The sequence below is a fragment of the Peromyscus californicus genome, unplaced genomic scaffold, assembly GCF_007827085.1.
Source record: "Peromyscus californicus insignis strain IS unplaced genomic scaffold, ASM782708v3 Scaffold_22__1_contigs__length_63687245, whole genome shotgun sequence".
NCBI lineage: Eukaryota > Metazoa > Chordata > Mammalia > Rodentia > Cricetidae > Peromyscus > Peromyscus californicus.
Window position 1 is genome coordinate 39252357 of NW_026294525.1, and position 23726 is coordinate 39276082.

The 23726-nt window shown below is 35.4% G+C and overlaps 1 protein-coding gene across 4 annotated transcripts in view; it reads right to left on the reverse strand.

Annotated features, from left to right (window-relative positions):
• Positions 1 to 23726, reverse strand: part of Nkain2 (sodium/potassium transporting ATPase interacting 2) — a 1070529-nt gene that overhangs the window by 597828 nt on the left and 448975 nt on the right. For all 4 annotated transcript variants that reach the window (XM_052751299.1, XM_052751298.1, XM_052751297.1 and 1 more), the window contains exon 2: positions 6996 to 7133. In XM_052751299.1, coding sequence (XP_052607259.1) covers positions 6996 to 7133 — 138 coding nt within the window. The remainder of the gene's footprint in view (positions 1 to 6995; positions 7134 to 23726) is intronic.

Below are 23726 nucleotides of genomic sequence, written 5' to 3' on the forward strand. Positions count from 1 at the left end.
GCCTATGTAAAAATACTTACTCTCGCAGTGACTTCACATCATTAGTTACATTGTTAATTTGATTCTGTTTCAAGAGACTCGGTCACTAATCTGCACTGATTGTCTGTCTGGAACACAGGCAGCACACAGTTTTCATGTTTTAGCTGTAGCAAGTTTTCTAGATGCATTTCTCTATTTTTTTAATAAAAGCAAGGAAGTGTCTACTTGAATACAGAATAATAACTTCTTAAAATGATCTTAAGGAGTGCAAATATTTTTAGGGAGGCCACATCATTATAGCTGGAAAGCAAATTCCTTGAAAATGGACCCGGTAAGTGCTCCTCAATAGTGCTTGTTTATGGTCTCAATGAATAATGAAAAATAACAACATGGCTGACTATAGCAGTTAATGACTACCAGAAGTACAGAATTCCTTTTCTTCCTCACACTTACTTTGCTCTTTCAGATTCATTACATAGCTATAAATCTTCCAAAAAGTTATATCCAAATGATTTGCAAAAGGGGGTCTTGGATTTGCCATTTGGCACTCTAATCAACACATCACACCTACATCGTGCCCAACATGGCAGGGGCTCCCTTTCCTTAGCGTGTCCTCACTTGGAAGGCACAGTTAAGGAAGTCAAAACATGACATGTGCATGATGGCTACGGGACTGACTCAGTCATCGGAACTCACAGATCAACAGCCTCCACTGCTTCCCATGCATACATCTTTGTATGCAATGTTCAGAAGATTAATATGAGTTCTGTAGGGTTTGTAGAGGAACATAACTGAACACTAGCATGAATGTGGCACTAACAAATATTATTATTTTAGTGCATCGCATCCTTTCTTGCTTTCTATGTAATGTGATGAAAGGACATGATGGAACTCAGAGTTTAGGAAGGAAGTAGAGACAGGGAGAGAAAGGAGGGTAGAAATATTCCGAGTGTCAGAGCAGCATTCACTTGGACAGTCTCATGAAAGCTGCTGTGTCTACAGCAAAGAGAAAACTACTTGATCCTTGAGGTATCATAACAGGACTGATGAGTGAAACTCACCCATATTATTGTCATTAACAAACCATGTCTGATACCCAGCACTGCATTCTGCTTGCCAGTATCTTGAGCTCAAGTGAATATGCATTACACAATTTGATTTCCAACCTAAAGTAATATTTTCAAAAGAGTCATATATTTATTTATGAATGATTTCACCAGACTTAATTTGGATTTTTTTCATTCAACTTATTGTCAAGAATTATACAATATCAACTCTTTCTCTAGTATCTGGATTCCTATTTGGAATTGAAATGTTCTATTTCATTTTCTTGATCACATTACATTATTCTAAATACCAAATGCTCTCAAAGAAGACTAAAGATTGCTTATTATAATTGACTATTTTAAATTTGAAAATTATTCACCTTTTTGTTTATGAAAAAGAAAATCAGTGATGAAAGCAAAATTCATTACCTACACTCTCTTTTTATTGTTACTGTGCTCGGCATTTCAGAGGATATTTACATGCTTTGGGGAAATTTTAATTAAATAGACAAATGACTTATCAATAATTTGAACATCTTCCCAGATCGCAAATGTACAAAGTATGCTTGTTCCTTAAAATCCATTTTAGGGCATTGACCTTTTTGTCTTAGTAAAATTGGATACAATGACTGAAGCCTTATTTAGTAATATTTTACTATGGCATTTAACTTTTAAAACATCAATGGCAATAGAACAAATTACAAAGACAGAGATTATTTTAAAGAGATGAAAATAATAAGCATTAAAGTAAAGATTTATAACATTTTAAGTGAAAATATCTACAATTAGTTTTTATGACTCATAAATATTGTTATATTAATATATAACTTTCTTACTTTTGTGAAATTTTACAAATAGACTTTTAGTTATTCATTTTTTAATTTTTTTTTAAATTTTACATACCAATCACAGATCCTCCACTCTTCCCTCCTCCTACACGCCCCCCAGCCTTCCCTTCCCAACCCACCCCCATTCCCTCCTCCAACAAGGTAAGGCCTCCCATGGGGAGTCATTCTTATAACTATATGACATACGTTAATATAAAATAGCTTACTATATATTTATAGCATATAAATACATGAGAAAATCATGTATTATTTGGTACTATAATATATTCCATACCATGAGTTTTCATATATGTAATATATAAATTCTTAAATATTTATTAAAAAAACAGTTGAATGGCCATGCCAAGTTTATCACCCCCAAATGAAATGAAATGAATAATAATCTACTTCATTAAAGTTAAAGAGAATTTTAAAAAGTAGTAAATTTTTCTCTTGTTTGTCAGAGCTAGCAAGGATGAAGTGTACTTGCTGGCCACAGGATAACTTCATAGAATTTGGGATATGAAACTCTCAGTTATATCTTAAAATACTCATATACTTTTTTTTAATTAGGTATTTCTTCTAAGAAATAATTCATAGATAAACACAAGAGTATTTTCATGGAGAACATTGTACGATTTATAATAGTAAAACTTGGGAATAAATGATGTAAGCATTAAAGTTAAGAAGGTTCAAATGAACAATGGAATATATGTTTATAATTTAATATTATATCAAAAGATTTAAAATTGTTATATGATGATATACATTAAAAATTTCAATTTTCAAATAGGTTTCATCAATACATATGTAAAGAAAACATAAAACTGTCCATAATACTTGTCAGGAATGAAATTGTGAATTTGCTTAATTTTATATTGAACTACTGATAAAAAATATAAAATGACAAATAAAAAAATCACAAAGGGCTACCTATTTAGAAAAGAAAGAATTAGATAAATGTCATTGTTATACTCTAAGTTTTAAGTCTTAACTGCAGCCAATACATCACTGTCAGCTACAACCTCTAATCATGCATTTTTCTTCTCTAGAAGTAGAATTTCTCTCATTTAAGATTCTATTTAAGTTTCTTTCAACTGCAATTTTTTTGTCTTCTTTGGACAAACTGTAATTTTATTCCACTTTTATGCTATGTCCCTATTTTTCTGAAGCCACTTTTAGACCCTCAGTCATAGAAATTATACAGAAATAGGTAACTTTAAAATTTATTACTATACAATACAACTCCAAAGCCACAGTGTTGGTTGTAAGAAAAGCCAACAGAGAACAGAGGAGAAAGGACTGTTAGTAGAGATGGAAAAAGCAGCAAGAAAATTGTGTTTTAGGACTGTAGAGATAACTCATGATAGCTACTGAGAACAATGATCCCGGCCAGAGCCTGAAATAATTGAGAATTCAAATGGCATACTTGTGGATATGCTGAGCTGATTAAGAGGGTTGTCAAGAAAGCATTTGTCAGAGCTATTTGCAATGTTTTAGCTGAATATGACACAATATTGTAAGAGAGCAATAAAGAAAACATGAATTGCCAAGCGGAACTTGGAGGTTGCATTTCTAACCCAGAACTCACTGAGTTAGAACACGGAAATTTAACATCAGCCATAGACAAAGGATTCTCAGCATAAGGCAGTGTCTACAGAAAATGTCAAACCCAGAGTGCTGCCTGTAAGAAAGAGCAAATGAGGGTGTAGTGTGAAAATGTGTTGTGACACAGAACCCCAGCAGGGTTTCAAATTGGTCTAACACACAACTAGACAAAGATCTAAGTCTTACAGGAAGATTATTGTTGAATCCAGAGTAGTCTCAAAGTACTTGCTATGAAAGTCATAGAAAACAGGTCAAACAGCACTTTAGGTTACCTTTCTTCCTAGACTACAGCTACAATGTTATTTAGTATTACATTTGAATAGTGATAAGGAAAATACTATAGCTTATTTGCATTGAACACCTTTGAACACTAAGCATTGTGATAAATGCATTTCATAACCTATCCTACTTCCTACCTAAGACTTCCCTCTCCATTTTTAAATTGTTCAGACATTTTGCTTTTTGTCCCAACTATTTATTCACAAATACAGATGTAATATTTACTTAATGATACTCAAAGCAACTTTAATTATAAGAATAAAACCACAAAATGACACAGAGTCAGATTTTTCATTTATAGTTGATAGTAGAGCAACTAAAATATTATGAGAAAATATAATTAATACTTCTATTTTAAAGAAAAATATTGAATCTAGATGAGACAAAGTTGTACACAGCCACTAATAGCTTGTTACATCCAAGAATTCAGCCTCAATATTTTGACCACAAATGGTCCACTCCTAGTCATTGTACGATAGTTTCTACCTTAGATCAAATTGGTTTGGTGAGGGGTTGAAGAAAGGTATGGGGGGCAGAGTAAATCAAAATTAGAAATTATGTAAACTTACTATTTTAACCTATTATATGGAAACCTATTATTTCAAAAGCCAACTAAAAATACAGTTTACATTTATTTATTTATTTATTTTTAGTTTTTCGAGACAGGGTTTCTCTGTGTAGTTTTGCACCTTTCCTGGAACTCACTCTGTAGTCCAGGCTGGACTCAAGCTCATAGAGATCCGCCTGCCTCTGCCTCCTGAGTGCTGGGATTAAAGGTGTGCATCACCACTGCCTGGCCAGTTTTGTTTTTTTTTTTTAAAGAAAAACTAAAAAAAAGATCATCTGAATGAAGGTCCTTTGCAGGAGTGGCTAATGCTGCTCCCAGAAGCCAACAGTTATTAAACAAATCTCCCACTGCCAAATGTGAGACACGGCTCTCTGAGTTGTTGGTTAGGGAGGTACCAGAAGCAACCAAAAACTACACAGGCCATTGCCATTGTTCTTGGTTTCACACCAAAATTTAACTGTAAGGCTATATTTATGAAGATACTATATACTTTGGCTATAGGACACAGGAAAATAAACCAAGTGCCCTCTTTCCCAGCTAGTATTCATTGTGCTAGAAAGTCTGATGCCAGCTGCCAGAAGAGAAGAGTCATCCATTGTCTTAACCAATGCAGACTTGGCATGTTGCAGTACTGATCTGACAGACAAGATACGCTTACTGGTACAACAGTGGCAGAGTTATTATGAGAATAACTGAATCTTTCTGACTGAATATGAGTCACATTCATAAGGTCATAAGGTAACGCATTCCTGACCATGTAAACCTGGTCAAATCCCACTGATTAGAGAACTCATAGGTCCTAGGAGAGATATTACTGAAGTTGTTTTGCTAATGGGACATGTTGTCAAAATGCCTGCTAAGTATTTATGTTTGTATTCAGAAACTGTGCTGTCCCAGCCTTGGCCAGAGAAGCTTCTGCTTCAGAGATTCAAAACTGACCCAAGTGCAGACAGTAAATGTCTGTTAAGTACTCAGCCCTAACCAGAACCTTTATGCCACCTACTCCCCAGACCACAAAACATGAGAGGGAGATAAAGGAATGTAAGAGGAGGAGGAGGATGGGGAGAAGTGTTGTGCAAGGTGTTTTCTGTAATTTATACACTCATTGAATTCATGGACTCATAGCAGCTGTAATTACCTGCATCCACTTTGTAAGAGCTTGGACCCAACACCATTCTGTCTTTGATGAAGTAAGGTCTCATGAATCCCCTCCCCTCCTTGAGAAGTTATAAGAACTCAGTGGGTCGCTGGAGAAGGGGAATTATTTTCCTTCAGGTGGTGGTATAGTTACAACTAAGTTGACCAAGCACCAGTAAACATCCCTCATCTATATGCTCATGGGAGCAATCCTAATGAAAGTCATTGGCATGGGCATGTGTGGGCACTCATGCGCGCGCGCACACACACACACACACACACACACACACACACACACACACACACACACAACAAGGTAGGGAGACTAGTTGGATAAAAGAAGAAAAAGAAGTTCAGCCAGAGAGGGTGACAAAGAGAGCGATGGAGGGGAATCTAATAAACATAATCTGTATATTTGTGTGAAATTGTCAAATGGGCAATATTATCATAACTTAAACATAGAAAATTTTGCCCTTCAATAGAACACTTTTTACACCATAATCACTACCTCGCTACACATATTGCATGCCCTTTCCCAGAGCACATTCCTGGATGCATGGACTATAGAGTTTCTTGCTTCCTTTGCAAGGCACTGAACCTCTTGGATGCAACTTCTAGTACATTCTTGCCTCAGTTCCAGTGAACCTCCTCTGTGTTCAGGAGTAGTATACTAGCCAGACAAGGGGACCTTTTATGAGAAGGGAGTTTCATGAAACTTGAGGAGCTGAGAAGCCCTGGTGATGTGAGCTCAAGGAAGCCATCTTCAACTGTACTAACAGATGCTGTAATAACAAACTAGTTTTAACGTTGAAAATAAGTCCCTATACTATATATAAGTCCCTTGTCAAAAATAGAACAGGATAAAAAAGTTTAAACTTGAAAAACAGCAATAGGATCATCAAATAAAACCCCTACATTAATGAAGAATGATAGCAGAAATCTGAGGCACATACTAAGTAAAAAAAAAAAAATCCTATTATGGTTCCCATAGCAACTGAAACACAGTTGAGATTCACTTTTATGTTAAGTTAGTTTGACTTGAATAGGAATGCAAAATACTTCCTCTGAGTCAAAATGAGAATTACAGGAACAACAGAGACAGTGGTCCAAAATATTCTTCCTTCTAACTCGTTCAAACATTATTCCTAATGTGTATTGAAATTTTCACATCAGTAGTACATAGTTGTTTGCGGTGGTTTTAAGCTATGATTATCTAATTTTTGAGACAGGATTATTTTAAATGAGAAAGCAATCTTATCAAATTTTCTAAATTTGGAGGCCACAACCTGATGATTGAGAAACACAGGGTCATGGTTCTGCTTGGAATTATATGAAAACACTTGCCCAAAGTGCAATTAATGAAAATACAATATGATTATATCCATTGTCAAACACAATTACTATCGATGTAGTCTGAAACTGTGAAAATACACACATGATTTAAGATTATGCCACCCTTAAAGTAGGATATGCATTTAGTTTGGAGGCCTTCGGTAGCTTGCACATCTTTCTCCAGTTCAGTGACGTAGGTAAACGCGGGAAGGTACTTACCCCTGTTATGTAACGAGGTCTATATTGAATAGTTCCAAACAAACCCAGGATGACGATGATAATATGTACAAAATTTGCCAGGATAGGTGCCCACTGATATCCAAGGAAATCAAATATTTGCCTCTCCAGCACACAAACCTAGAATAGCAAAAGAGGATGGAATAGGTCAGCACAAATGAGAGACATCATAGGGTCAGAGATGAAAGGCCCACTGTGACATTAACATGAGCAAGTATAACTCTACTATTGTATGGGGCATTTTTTAACAGTGAGAATGAAGTGTTCAGGCGTATTGCAAAAGAACACTATCTGAGTATCCACGAGAGCCACTCGCCTTTCAGGCATAATTCTGTGGAGACACCAAATACTGTTTATAAGATGTTGTTTGCACAGTCACAAACACACACACACACACACACACACACACACACACACACACACACACACACACACACGATATTGTTATATGCACTATTAATCATTTGAGGTCATCAACCAGAAAAGTAAGCAAGTCCCCATGCAGGGCTTGTTAGGATCTCTTCAAATGTTGCTCTGTAAGTTGGGTATTCACAAGGGGAATTGATACAATGGAATAAGAAGAAAGTCAGGGAATCTCTGGAATTCTGGATGAAGATCTACAACCAAACAAGCTACATGAGTCATTTCTCCTCTGAGTGTTTGACTCCCTACTGGAAAATGAGGAACTTCAAGAGATAGAAAGGGCCCTTTCAGTTCCAGTGTAGAGCTCTAGAGCAAACAGTTTTCATTATAGGGGCAATGGAAAAGAAGGGCGAAAAGGGAAATAAGAATGTGAAAAACAAAAAACAAAACAAGAAAATGTCACCATTGTTTATAAAGCAAGAAAATCTAATCTATTCTCCCCAGTTAATAATTAAGACATATAAGAATTTTAAGCAGTGAAAAGATATAAATAAAAACAACAAAATAACAGCAACAAATTGTCAGTAGCTCTGAAATTTCTGTTTACATTAGATAATGAAATACACATTATTGACAAATCCTTCATTAGACTTAACAAAACGAATCGTCTTTTGGCTGTCTTGCCTGTCCTCAGGTAGACTGATAACAAGCTCATTGTCAGAGAAAAACACTGCAAATGGTCTCAACAGTACACACTAAGATTCAGGAAAACTAGGCAACGATTTAAAATGAAATGGTCATTTAAAAGCCTGTTCTTCATACCGGGTGGCCTTGCCCAATCTTATTGCATGGGGAGGTGCTTAGTCTCACTGTAATTTGATATGCCATGTTTTAGTGATATCCCATGGGAGTCCTGCCCCTTTCCGAACAGAAAGGAGGAGGAGTGGATGTGGGGTCAGAGGGATGGTGGGAAGAGGCAATGGGCAGGAGGGAGGAGAAACTGTGATCTGGATGTAAAATAAATAATTTAATAAAAAACTTTCCAATTTACTAATATCATTATGCTTTAATGGTATTTCTCATCAGTCAGAAACGCTGACTCTCAAACCAGGCAATCTGTTCTTAAAATAAATACCTATGGGGCCAAGGAGATGGCTCAAAAGGCAAGAGTGTTTATTGTGCAAGCCTGGTGACTCCAGTTAGATCCAGGGACCCAACAGTGGAAGGAGAAAGCTATCTCCCAAGAGTTTTCCTTCGACTTCCATATATGTGCAGTGGCACACATGTGAAGCCCATGTGTGTGTACAGAGATATCCACCCTCAAAATAGTATATATTTTACAGTATTTTTGAAATTATAGTATAATTACAATGTTTCCACCTTCTCTTTTCTCCATTCCACCCCTTCCATGTACACCCCTTGCTCTCTCTCAAGTTCATGGCCTCTTTTCCTTTATGTGTGTGTGTGTGTGTGTGTGTGTGTGTGTGTGTGTGTGTGTTCCTAAATACATAAATACAACCTGCTTATTTCATATAATGTTACCTATATGCATATTTTAAGTTTAAAATTGTCCATATGGCCTAGTTTGAAGACTTCTTGAATTGGCATCATTCCCACTTCAGTTCTTTAGCTAAGTAACAGACTTCCTCTTGGGGACTTGAAAGAGAAAAGAGATTCCCAACAGCTGTTTGCATAATGCCCCCATTTTCTAAAGCAAAGCTTCAACCATGCAATGACAGTAATTGTTACAACCCATCCTAAACAGATCATGATACTGCATCTTTTCAGGGATATAGGTAGAAGGAGGAAAATAAAGATAAGAGGAAGAGGAGGGAAAGGACGAAGGGGTTGATGGTGATGGTGATGATGATGATAGTGATGATGATGATGAGATGATGATGATGATGATGATGATGATGATGATGATGATGATTTAGTCTGTGGTCCCTTGCATATGCTAAATCCATCATAGGGCCAGATAAAGAAATACAATATTCTGATTGGCTAATCACCACAAAAGTCTGTAGAGCTTGAACATAGAAGCTTCATAAATGAACTGCTTTCCAGGAAGCTGAAACATTCCTTTAGCTATTTCGAGTATTCAGCAAGATAAATGAGATCTATCTGTGAAACAAAGCAATGCTGGATGCACCTTGAGTGCCTCATAAATAGTGCTGAAGATTAAGTAGTTCTTCTGACAGAACAACTCCTAATAATGTATATGAAAGCTCATTCCCACATCAAGTTTTCTTCCCCTTTGCTTATGAATAAATGGTAAACAGAAATGAAAGACAGCAGTAAGAAAAATCTGAACTTTTTGTATTTTGAGCATCATAACTGTGGGGACACAGCAGGAGATAAGCACAAAGCCTATCAGTCAAGCAGTGGGAACTTTTTGAATAAATGGAACAATTACACAAGAAGATCATACTGCTATCATTAATTATAAAAATACGTAAACAATAATGTACTTGCTAAGTTTACAAGGCTAAAATGAAAATTTAACAATATTTATTGGGTTCATCATGACAGAAATAATAGCTTCTTGCTCTTGAAATTATGAAGACAGAATAACCTTATAAATGATACTTCACACACACACACACACACACACACACACACACACACACACACACACACACAGACACACTCCATCTCTTCTTTTTCATTATTCCATTGTACATAATAAATAGCCTTGTTACAGGTGCTGTACTTTAAAGCTACACTGAGGAATGGAAGTCAGTGATCTAAGACGGGTGACAATTTTTAGCCATGGTTCAGTTTTTCCTCAGATTTCCTTCCATCAGAAAGAGTAATAAACACAAGAGTAAGATATTGTTTGAACCCCTCCCGTGTCCTGGATACACACATACCCCTCCTCAGTCATGGACAAATCCAAAGACATAAACATGACTGTCAGATTATGTAGACTAAGGATTCTAAGATGTAGCGTGACTGATTATCCTGTGGTCACAATAGTAGTACTTGAAACCAAGTATAGTGTTTGTAATGCCAGTGCTGGAGAGGTGGAGACAGGAAAATCCTGGGGCCCTGCTGGCTGACCCTCTAGGCAAATCAGCAAGTTCCAGGGCAATAAGAGGACCATCTCAAAAAACAAGGTAGAAGAGTGATTGAGGAAGACAGCATTATCTTTGGGACACACACACACACACACACACACACACAGACACGCATACACACACACAAAAACATACACAGACATACACAGACACACAAACACAGACACACATATAGATATACACACACACACACACACACACACACACACACACACACACACACACACACATACACACACACTCCATGTCTCCATGTATCCTGGTGTTATGCTATAGGCATTATACTGGTGATAGAAAGTATATTGCTTCATTACTCCTTTTATTTTGGAAGAGTACAGAGCATCTTTAACCGAATTTTCAGTTTGTGACATGATCTTATCTTTGGTGAAGGCAAAATTCACGATTTGCTTTTTTTGGTTTTATTTTATTTTTTGCCTCTTTTGATGCATTCTTAGTGGTTTTCTGGTTTTGCCCATGGGGTACTTTTAAATGTATTTACCTGATGCCCTTCAAATAATCTGATATATGAATGGAAGGAATTGGCCTGGAAAAATATAGTACTGTTGTTTTTTCCACTGTCTTATTTTCACATAAAACATTAAATATAAACAGCTTTTGTGCTTAGTCCTTTCTTCCACCTAAATTTTGGTCCTTCTGTTTACCTTCAACACAACAGTCTATTATAAATATATAATTTATTGCCTTTAATTACTTGGCCTACAAATCATAGTGGCCCAGGCATTACTACTGTTTTAAGGTTTTTATTTTCAACAAATTAGGGGCTCATCTTTGATCACCAACGTGAGTGATGATGTTAACAATCTTCCTTATTATGCATTTGTCATTATATTTATCCATGGTAAAAATCCATATTGGGAATGATGCATTACCAGCACATTGCCATTTTGTGTTAAAACTCAACAACAAAATTGAAGAAATATTATTTGTCATTTTTGTATCGACAATGTGCCTAAAATGAAGTTCTTTCTTTTTTTTCTCTCTGACTCTGTAACAAAGATTTTCCTTGCCTCAGAATATAAATGTGGCATCATTTTCCTTAAATGTTTTAATGCTTTGGAGGAGCCAAGGAATCTCATTTTCTTTCTTCAAAGGCCACCAGTACAAACATGGAACACTACTGTAGACTACACAGCTTTGCAATAGAATAAAAATAGAGAGGCCAGGATAAGTGCATGGACTTGCAACATGTGGGGATCCAGTTTTCTCATCCCTTATTTACATAAATGGGACTACAGTGTGGTTATGACTTTGTGTAGTTTCCTTCTTGGGGAAATCCATCATGTTTTCTGTACTAGCACATTGTACATTCACAAACCTACATTGTTGTACTTTATTAAGGCATTTCATTTTAATTTATGTGGTGGTATTTTACTTGTACTGAAATGTGATTTTAATTGTATGTTAATAAATAAAGTTGCCTGGGGGTCAGAGCTATTAGAGCCATAGCAAGTGCGTGGCGGCGGTGGCGCACGCCTTTAAGGACCTGGAGGGCGGTACATTCAGGCAGTGACGAGGCAGTCACATGTTTGGGTTTACAACCAATGAGAAGGCAGAACAGAAAGACTATAAAGACATACACACAGGAAGTAGGTCCCTTTCGGAGAGCTCTCTTGACTGAAGAGGATCGCTGAAGCAGGAAGGGTGAGTCTCTTAGCTCTGATCTTTTGGTTTTCTTCTCTGAATTGGCTCTGTGTTTCTTATTTGATAAGACGGTTGGTTACATCTACAAATTTAGGTATTTAATTTGCTTCTAAGTTTTGGATGCCACCAGTGTGAATACACAAAACAGACTTATATTAATATGTCTACAGGCCAAATTGCCCCCAAAGGGTATGTATAGTCTGAGTTTGCATGTTAGTTTCTCATAGTTTTAATCTGAATCCCAACAAAGTTATAAATATCTTAGAGGCTTGCTGTGACTCCACAATGTGACTGGGACACTGAGGTCTTTAGCCTATCACAAAACGTCCAATGTCAAAAATCAAAACACTGTATAAACAGAGTGATCATTTCTCCTTTTTTGATTGTGGTGGACAAAATAAATGCAAACACACATCAGTGTTCAAACATTATATAAAGGAGACAGCATTTCCATCTCAGTAATTTTATTCATATCAAACATGAAGAAGATCATCTTTAAACATCATCAACAGTAAATAGCCAGTAACCACAGATCAAGGCAACAGGGTTTTCACCCAAGAGCGTTTACTTACACTTGAATAAAATTATCAGGTATTTGGCAAAGGATGGGTCATGAATAACACTTTTTTATTTAAATTGAATCATCTCTTTTAAATAATTGATTTTCACTAAGAACAAATTAACCATTGCCAACACCATTATCACAGTCAGACACGCTGCAAGCACCTCTACAATGCCATAGCAAATAGAACTGGCCTGCATTACTTTGATTAGAACAGACACCAGCATAAAATTCCAGTTGAAATCTCATATTTTAAAATTATTAATTGATGTTAGATTTGAACTCATGGTGTGATCATGTTAGTTCCCCTAATCTCTATACATCTCATTCTCTTTATTCATAAAATGGATGATTGTAACAGATTATCTCCTGCAGTCTTCATGCAGATAAATGAAGAGTAATATCTATACAGAGCATGCATTAAATGTGTGGTTTGCATTTTAAGATGATTGCTACTATTAACACACATTTCAGCCTGCATACAAATTCAGATACCAGTATTTTACCTCAAATATCATTCTAGATATTTGCAACTGCTAGTTTATTTCAGTTAGAAATGATTTAATGTTTCTTATACTTTTGGCCATGAATACAAATTATACTGTGACAGATATACCTCAAAAAATCTAAATTCTGTAGAGGGAGGCTGTTGAAGAGTGATTTTCTCTGACATGGTACCTAGTGTCTCAGATCTATTGAAGTAACATGGCAACAACTAACAAAACCCAGTTGCCAAACACCATTGCCTGTGTTGCCAACTTTTATGACTCCTCCAAAAAAGAACATTATAAAGATCTGCCTCCACATAGCTAATATGAATAAAGAATTTAGGTAAAGGCTCTTTGCCTTCAAACCTGACAACATAAGATGGATGGTCAGAAATCACATAATGGAAGGAAAGGAGAGAACTATTCTCCACATATGCACCATGCCCCCTGCATCATACATCCTTTCCACACATGTGTGTGTATTTTCATGTTTATGTATGGGTGAGTATGCATGCATAAAATAACTCAATAAGTATAAAATATTTTTAAAAAGACTAATAGTACTCATTATAAAAAAGACTTATAATAATGTATTAGTGGCTTCACATAGAAACAAAGGAATCAAATAGAAACATTATGTTTATTACAGAAGTGAATTTTCCTGTGACTTGAAATTCTGATACGTTGCATTTGTACTAAAGCAGACTCATATTTTTCTGAGAAAATTTACAGGTGTAGTAATGAATAGTTAATTTAGGTTGCCCCTACTTTTGATAACAATTTTATTTAAATATAATTTTAAATATAATACCTCATATTCTAGTTGTTAATAATAATAAAATCATTTATTATTTCTCACAGCTGTTCATTCTGCATAGCAATTTAAAACCATCTCATAGTCAACACTCATGCTATCAAAAGACAAGCTGATGAATAGCATATTATACTAGTTAAAAAAAACCATAAAAACCTTGTGTAAAGCACCACAGTATGTTAATAAATGAGCACAAATAAAAAATTCTTTCCCATTAAAATGAACTTACAAACTCATAAAGTTTCTTATTCTTTTTCTATATGTTCACAGGCTGTTTTATAAATGTGTGTATGGGAGGGTATGCCATGCAATCATTAACATTTATTGAATCTTGTAACTGAGGATTTTAAAAATGCTGTGGATTTATCTTAATATTGTCTCATCATATTTTAAAGTTCTGTTCTCTCACTGGATAAATTTATCTGGGTTCTGATGTCATAATTATTATAATTAAACAATACTTATTGTAGGCACCCTGTTAGAACCTTAATGTTTTTCAGTTAAGGCTTCCCCTAAAACTATGCAAAAATTAGCAAATATTATACTTCTTTTACACATGAATATATTAACCATCGCAAAGGCTAACATGTTCAATATCGTAATTATAGAGAAATCCCTGCATTCTGACACAAATGTCCTTTTCTTTACAAGCTATTGGCAGCTAAACATACTAGATCTTTATGGTATGTTATTCATACTTTGTTAGCAACGTACTAACTGTTAGTACTTCTGCAATACATGCTTTTCTAATTCAATAGGAAAACAAATATAAAGGTTCTTTGTTCTTGGAACAAGATCAAAAAATAAACTTGTATCTATTTTTATGCCTGAAGTCTATGGTTTTCAAATTCACAGAGTCATCATGAACCCTACAAAATAGTCATAATTATTACTATTATTCCATTCCTACAAATAGTGTAATTCATGGTACAGATGATTTCACAGATAGGTCAGAACATTTGTATTGAAAAAAAGTTGAACTGATATTTTCTGCTCTCAGTGCAGTTAGTTAATGCTATCAATGTAGTTCCTATGAGGCCAAAACCAAAGATACTTATCAGAAGTTATGTGTCAAAGTCGTTTCAAACCTACATAGCCTAAGACTCATTTACCAAATTTAGCATCTCAGTAGGTCTGTGTGAAATGGACTAACACGTTCACAGAAGAGGTCCATTTAGTTGAGAGATCACTGCTTTGATTTCTCTGTGGAGACTGTAATTTTGTTCTATGAGAAACTAACCTCTCAAAGACCTAGAACATATCAAAATGACAGTTTTACTAGGGAGTTTTCAGGTGTCACTCAAAGCACATTAGAGGTGTGAGTTCAAAAAAGCAGAGTAACCACTAGATCTTGCATTTTCAGTCTCTACACAATAAAGTTAAGATCAAGTCAATAAAAAAATAGGTGAGATATGCACAATTTAGAGAAAACTATGCAGTTTTTATTTGAAATTTTATAACATATACTTTATAAGAATTGGTGAAATACTAAAAACAGTAAGCCAACCAAAGCCTTGACCTAGGTTTTAGAGAGATTTGGGAATAAGAATCACCAATGAGCTGATAGATACACTTCATGTTCTCTAGAAGAATCCATATTGACTATGGTATATATTATATCAGAAACTGAAGCAGAGATACACAAAATTTATGAGATAGCCTGGAAGGAAGTGACCAGATAGTCCTCATTATGGTTCCACATATTGTTTTTTTCTGATTCACTTTCAAGTCTCCCAGTGTTAGCCCAGCACATATAAACAAACATCAGTCTATGGCTAACATGATTGGTACAGAGCACAGCAGATGAGGGTCTGACTATCTTCATAAAAACTACAGATACTTAGAGAAAGTTGCCAAGCTTCACAGCATCACATATTTGTTTAGCACTGACTTACATATCCATTAAGAGCCTAGTAAAAGCCAAACAGAAATAGCTTGTGAGGTTCTTATTTTCATTTATCACAAAGGTTTGTTTTCTTATGGCAAATGACTTGTCTCTACAGAAAATACAATATTTTTAACAAAAAATCATAGTAAACATATTATGGAGAACTTAAAATGTGTCAACTTAGGTAGATATAGACATTTTTTCTGAAGAGCTGATAAAGGGTCCAAAATATGCATCATGTATCTTTATTAGACAAGAATATAAAGGCAACTTTCAGGTTTAGTCTCAAAATCTACTTGTGTGCCTTTGTATGCATTTTTTTAAAAGAATTTAAGATAAAATACTACTGGGATACATTAACTCTCTTCCCACTAGCTGTCTTTCTTTTATTTGAGGCAATAGATGGATAATGCCACCAACATTTTGAGATTGTCCCTGTTAAGTATACACTGAATATTTAGCATAATTGAAGGTGATAGCTTGGATGCTCTTGTTGGTAAAAGGGATATCATAGTGACTGAATGACCCGCATGATGTCTTCTCCATTTCCTTTCCCTCTGAGCTGCTCTTCTTCTCCAAAAACCCAGACACAAGCACATGCCTCAGGGCACAGTTATTATTTCTTTGACTAGTGCAAGGTAGCTATATGGAAGATGTCAATCATATTTCTCAAACTCTAGGTGACGTCTCTTTCATAAAATTCAATTTCATAAGGATGGAAGATGGGATGACAGCCTCACTTACTGTGACTGCTAAAGGCCAATCAAGGGTTGAAATGAAAGGAGCTATGCTCTCAAGATTGCTAACTTGTCCACCAGTTATTGCAGTGGTGGGTTATATCAGAAATTCTAACTAGGAATACACGAGAATGCCATTTCAGTTGGCTGCAGGAACATTTTAGATTTTTGTAATGAAGTGTTCTCTTTCTGGCACTGGCAAATACCATGTCTCCTGTGTTTTTTAGAGTAGCTTTATGACTGAATTCACCAGAGTGAATTCCAGTGATGCTGTTCTGAAAAGGGATAGCCACACTATGTGTTTCCCTATTGACAGAGGTGAACGTAGTAAGATGTGATATCCTCTGCCAGCATTAGTGTTCCCTCACCGCTTCCATTATTGCATTCTAGATAACTGGCCCATGTTAGAAACGATAAAATTCGTCAAAATACAAAATATATTTCATGCCTTATACTTGAAAATTCAAAACACTAAGGACTGATACGTTTTACATCTTGTTCTCTGTGCACGCACACATTTTATATACTACCATTAATACACACAGAACGATTTCAGGCATTTTATCAGTATGTATTATTTAGTGAGTTCAGACAATGCAATGAATGAGGCAATGTTTTCTCCATTTTAAAAATAAGGAAGCAAGGTTGTGGGGATGGTTCAGAGATACAACATGTGCTCAGCACGCAAAGGGTTTGGGATTTATTGTATATCGCTGTAAACAAACAAACCAACAAAATTAAAACCAAAAAAAAATCTAGAGAGGCTAACTTAAACTAGGTTATATGTCTACTACGTGGAAAAGATGATTTGTCTATAGTTCATGGTTTAGACTGCTTTGCTATTGTTTCCCAGATATTGTAAAATATATATTCAAACATATCTCATATGAAAAAGATACACGTATATGGAATAATTTTGTTACATTCATATATATGTGCGTGTTTGCTGAATTACACTTCATTTTAAGCATGATTTGTTTTAATTATTTATTGGTGCACTCATTCTAAGTTGATAGAGCAACACAAAACACTATTTGCTTTATAATGATGCATATTGCTACATTATTTATAAAATAATATATCCAATGTGTTATAACCTAATATAGAACATTGAAGTGATTGTGTATATTTTAATTCAAGAGTCTTACCAACATAATCAATGCTGAAACAAATTTCAGCAAAAGAACTGTATCAATCAGTATTCAGTTTTTTTATTAATTAGATTTGTTCTTTGAGAATTACACACATATTTTTTCTTTGATTCTTTTCACACACAATGAATACAGACCATTCTTATAATTCTTGTCTACCCATCCTTCTTTCCTATAAATCACTTTTCATATTCATGTTTATGAGTTCTGACCCACTGAGTTTAACCAAGGCCATCAGTGTGACTATGGGTTTAGAGCTGTATGTTGGAGTCAGAGGCCTCAGGAGTAGGTACATAAATGAAGATAATAGCACCCCTTTTCCAGAATCAATCAATATCCATTAGCTCAGTATAAGGAATAATGTCCCATGAACCATCACCCATCCATGTTAGACAGGATTCTTGAAGTTATAAAGATGCCTTGGATATCTCAAAAGCAATCATTTTGACCTATAGATACAGAATCATGATCTTCTCCATCCATTTTTCCTGCGCTTGACAATTTCGTAAGGATTCATTATCAGGATGTTGGAGAGTGCTGTTTTCAGAGCTCTGAAAAACACTTCTGAGCTTTTAATGTAGTTTACTGGCAAAGGTCCTGAAAGATAACATTTTCCATTGCCAAATTCAGAAGCTTTAAAGAATGTTGGAATAGACTTATCTTTTTTGAAATTCCCTTATGACTAAGTTGGTTTTTTTTAATTCCTTGAGTTTGTTAATCACAGAAGAGAGATAAAGTTTGAAGAATATAATTAACTCTTTTCATTACGTTGCTCATTTTCTTCGATTTTTACTTAATTTTGACTTACTTAACTTTTAGTTTAGTGTGTGTGTGTGTGTGTGTGTGTGTGTGATCACACTGTTGGAATCTGGCTAAGCTTTGTGTAGGTGCCTATATCAAAAGTTAGATCCCAATGAGCCAGAGAAACAGACAACTGTGAGTCACCTGATATGTGTGCTGTGAACAGAACCTGGGTAGTCTGGGAGATCAGGAAGCACTGAATCTTTCTTCACCGCTGAGTCATCTCTCCATCCCATGTCCTTGCTTTTAAAGGAAGATCATTAAATGTATGATGTGTGAATATACAACTCATGTATGTTACACCCACATCCACATTTATATCTATGTCCATTTAGAGCTGATGAGTGATAGCCATATACTTTGCTTCATATATCTTATTCATGATGCGAAAGAGTGTTCAAGTATATTAGTTCTATACTATTATATCTCAACGATGATTTCACCTGTGTTCCAGATCAGTCATGGAGTTAGAGGGAAAAAAATCAAATTGTAAAATGTTGATGAAAGATTCAGTTAAATATATCTTATTCTTCAATATCTTACAAAGCACTCTATACCAATTTACCTAACTAAAATTTAGAGCAATCAAAATATGTGTGCACCCACATACATATAATATACACAAACACATCTAGCATGTGAGCATGAGCACATATGAAGACAAAGATCCTTGGGTAGTCAAGTTACAGTAATAAGTCAACATGTCCTAGCCAAATAAACCAAGCTTGACCTAACAACAGAGACCACTGAAAGAAGTTTGTGAATGTTATAAAGAATTACTTATTAATAAAACTCTTTGGAAAACTTTTTTGTAAGACAGTTGGTTTTGTGTCCGATGTGTCAGGTTATAACTTGGCTTCAAAATAGTATGTTAAATTAAGTTATATTACATGAAATGAATTTTTTTCACAGGCAAGCAATTAAGTGGATAAAACAAAACCTGTAATCAACTCCGAAATAATAACAGAATTCCGTACTCTTAAGGCTTTTTAAAGTCAGAGGAATTATTTCGTTGTTGCTGTTTAGTTGATCTCTGATTTTCCAGTTGTCTTGATTGTGTTCATTTGCTTCACTGACCAACTCTTCATTTTTCACTCCAAAGGAAAAAGTAAGCCCAAATTCCAGACAGAGCTAAACTTGGTCAAGTCCACTGTCATACAGCTGTGCAGTTCAGAGGTCACCAAGGTGTTATTGCCTGTGAGTTTCCCAGTCCTTTTTGTTTCAAGGAGCTCAGGATTATTCCAGCTCCCTATGTAATCACAGTCCTGCAAAGGCATTCAGAACTCACACAAAATCAGTGAGTTATATACAGTCTGGTCAGTAGACTACTACAATCTACCAATTATTTCTTATTTTCTCTAAGAAAAATCATCATGAGTTTTTTGATGAAAGGCAAAGAAAATTGCCTGAATTCCTTCCATTATCTTAACAAAATAACTTGTGAGTTTTACGATGTTTCAGTGTAACTCTTCTAAGAATTCAAAGTTCAAATTACTTTGAAATTGAGTGTATCTTATAATAATGACATATGTGAGAAGTCCAGCTTGAGCTAATTTAAGCAAATTTGTTATAAAACAGTGTTGAAAACAAAGCATAAGAAAAAGTGATATTTATATTCTAATATAACTAAGATCAGGATAATCTAAAAATATGAAAGTGCTTTCTGAAGAAAGCATAAATAGGAATTTAATTCAAAGTGGTGTTAAATACTTTAACAAAGATAATAAAACATATAAGATATATATGTTAATTTTATCATATATGAATAAAGTTATTTTAAAAAGTAGAAAACACAATGGTTCTAAAAAAATCCTAGAATGTCACATAGCATATTTAGATAAAATTTTCTCTATGTCTACATGTTTTTATCTATGCATATGTTTATATTTGTATAAATTGTGTGTGTGTGTGTGTGTGTGTGTGTGTGTGTGTGTGTGTGTGTGTGTGTGTGTGTATGTGTGTTAACATATATTTTGGTTGTGAATCTCTCCTAAAAAAATAGTGGTATGTCTGCATAGTATTAAAATAAATAGAAAATAAAGTATGCAACCTAAAACACATAAATTACCATTGATTTGTGTCAAGACCAAAAGAAACTCAGGACAAATGGCTAACTTTGGCACCTATTAGCATACCAAATGCAAACTGGCCTCCAGGCTCTCTCAGTATCACAAGTACGTGCCAGAGTCCATACTGTCATCCTGGCTCCCATGAGCTCTACTCACCCTGCCCACTAATCTAAACTTCTCCACATCTTTTGCTTCCCTTTCCCCAGCTTCCTATTCTTACAGCATCCTGCCATTTTAGCCATGTGCTCTCTTTTGATCTCTTGTCTCTTGACTCTCTCTGGGCCCTCCCCTTCCCCTTCTCTTTCTCTCTTGCTCTCCCTAGTTCAATTTGCTGGTCATGTTTACTCCACTACTTTGTCTCTCTGCTCTGGACTCTTCCAGATGCTTGTGGCTATACTATCCCTCAAATCTACAGTAAAAACCTCCTCAGCCATACCTTGGAAAGGTCATGTCCTCATTTTATATTATTAGTGACTGCATTTTAAACATAGTAAAATGTGCACTAATACTTTTTTGCTAGTTTCTATAGGCATCACATAATGTCAAATGCTTATTGCTCTTTAATATAGCCAACAAATTAATAAGATATATTTAAAACAGCAAATAAAAATTTTAAAAATATTTTAATGTAAATTACTTAAGAATTTGCCAAAAATATAAAAAGAATGAAACTAGTCAAGTTACTACTATCCATTGGTTTTGACTCATTCTGAATTACTCCATTATGTCAGATTCTATACTCCCCCATGGAACAGAGATATAGTGGTTTTATAGAACCATTTCATCAGATATAAATGACTGCGTATACAAATGAAGTATAGATGATCTCTGTATTAGATTTATTTTTAATTTAAAAAGTAACTTACCATTGACCATTATAGGTTGAACCAAGACTTGGAACTTTATGTGGCAAAAACAAAACAAAACAAAAAGGAGTATGCTTAATTACTATTCAAAACTTGACTATATTTATCAACTATGGATTACTATTTTGCACAGTGCCCGGGTAATGTCACAGTTTGACCTGATAGTGTGGTCCTAATTCAGGAGATGACGTGGTGATAATAGAGAATGGGGGGCTTTGACACACCTGCAGTCCTGAAACTAGAAAGTTCAAGATCTGAAAATTTAGGCAAGATTTTTCTCTTTAAATAAAAGTTTATCAGGTTTTATGTATTTCTGGAAATTTCAATGGATTTGCATTTTACCACTGCTGTAATACACAATAACCTTTACTCTGAAACCTTGATATCTTCGGATACGCTCTGGTGAGTCTAACACATGGATTCTGCAACTTCAAGGAACAAGATGAAAGGGGTGAGAAGGGTGGTTCAATACTATCCAGTAGATGATCTACTTGATTTAATTTGCTCGCTTATTCTCGCAGAAGAAGACAGGGTTTTAATATTTCATTAATTATTTCTTAAAATTCCTAAATATCCATCTGACAGACACTTTATACATGCCCTTTTAAATAGCTTTCATGCTAAGATGTTAATGCTCAATCAGTATGAATCAGTGAAACAACATAGATGGTTTCCAACTATAAACTTCACTTTTGACCAAGTGATAATATGACAAAGAGCATATTAGAGACTCATGGGAACCTACACTTGAAAGCAGAAGAAGAAGAAGAAGAAGAAGAAGAAGGAGGAGGAGGAGGAGGAGGAGGAGGAGGAGGAGGAGGAGGAGGAGGAGGAGGAGGAGGAGGAGGAGGAGGAGGAGAAGGAGAAGGAGAAGAAGAAGAAGAAGAAGAAGAAGAAGAAGAAGAAGAAGAAGAAGAAGAAGAAGAAGAAGAAGAAGAAGAAGAAGAAGAAGATATTATCACATTATTGTGAACAGCTGAATTTAAACATCACAAGAAAGACAGCATGATCTGTGAACAAGTTCTAATACTGGCCCATTGAGTTATTGGTACCACAGGAGGCTAGGAGCTAACCATGTGGTATTTTTTCCTCTTGGCAATATCTGCAGTTTTGTAGAACACATCAATGTTTCTGTAGAACCAGGAGTTGAACATTTTTTGGTTCAGCTGGAGAAATACAAGATCAGAAAGATGAGAAGAAACAAGAACTGGAATTTTCCTGCTCTACTCATGCCCTACCTATCACGTAAACATGCTTCTGTGGTATGTATTCATTGAGGTCCATGGTGATATATTGTGTAACCTAATAAAATTTGCCTGAAGATCAGAGAGACAAAGGAACAAGCCACAGTCACTTTCCCTCTAGGATTCCTCAGTCTGAAAAGCCTGAGCCGATAGGCCTCTAGCCAAAGGAGCTTCCTCACCTGAAAAGGCTTTAGTTTCTGTCTCCTCAGGCCTTATATTCCTTTCTCCGACCACTATATCACTTCCTTCTTAGTGCTGTGATTAAAGGTGTGTGAATTCCCAAGCAAAGGCATGAGATCTCAAGTGTTGGGATTTAAGGTGTGTGATTCTCAAGTACTGGAATTAAAGGTGTGTGTCACCACTGCCTGACTCTGTTTTTCTCCCAGACTGAGTCAATCTCATGTAGTCCAGGGTGGCTTTGAACTCACAGAGATCCAGACAGATCTCTGCCTCCTGAGTGCTAGGATTAAAAGGTGTGTGCCACCACTGCCTGGCCTCTATGTTTAATCTAGTGGCTTGTTCTGTTCTCTGTTCTTCAGGCAAATTTTATTAGGGTACACAATATATCATCACAGAGATCAGTTCTCTGGTTCATGGTGTAATTCTTCAAAGGGCAAAACTGCAGCTCATAAATTAGGAAGTGTTTTAAGTGTAAAGTGAGTAGATGTAAGTTGAGTTGTAAAATTTAGAATTTCTCATCTCAAAATTCTTAAATTTGAAGCATAATAAAAAGAGATTTTTATAGAAATAGAATTTAGTGGGTCTTAACTACATTAACGTCTTTACTGTAATAGCTCAGAAATTAGTGAACTTTCACTTTCCCTTGTTGACGACATGCTGTCTGTTTTCATGAGGACAGCCAGAGTGAGGTTCTTAAGTATAAAATGAGATCATGTTACCCTTCTTCTAAAAATGCCCCAATGACATCCCATCCTAGAGCAAAAGGGAATCCCTAGAAATAGTCCGGTGTCTCCTATCACACACCTCA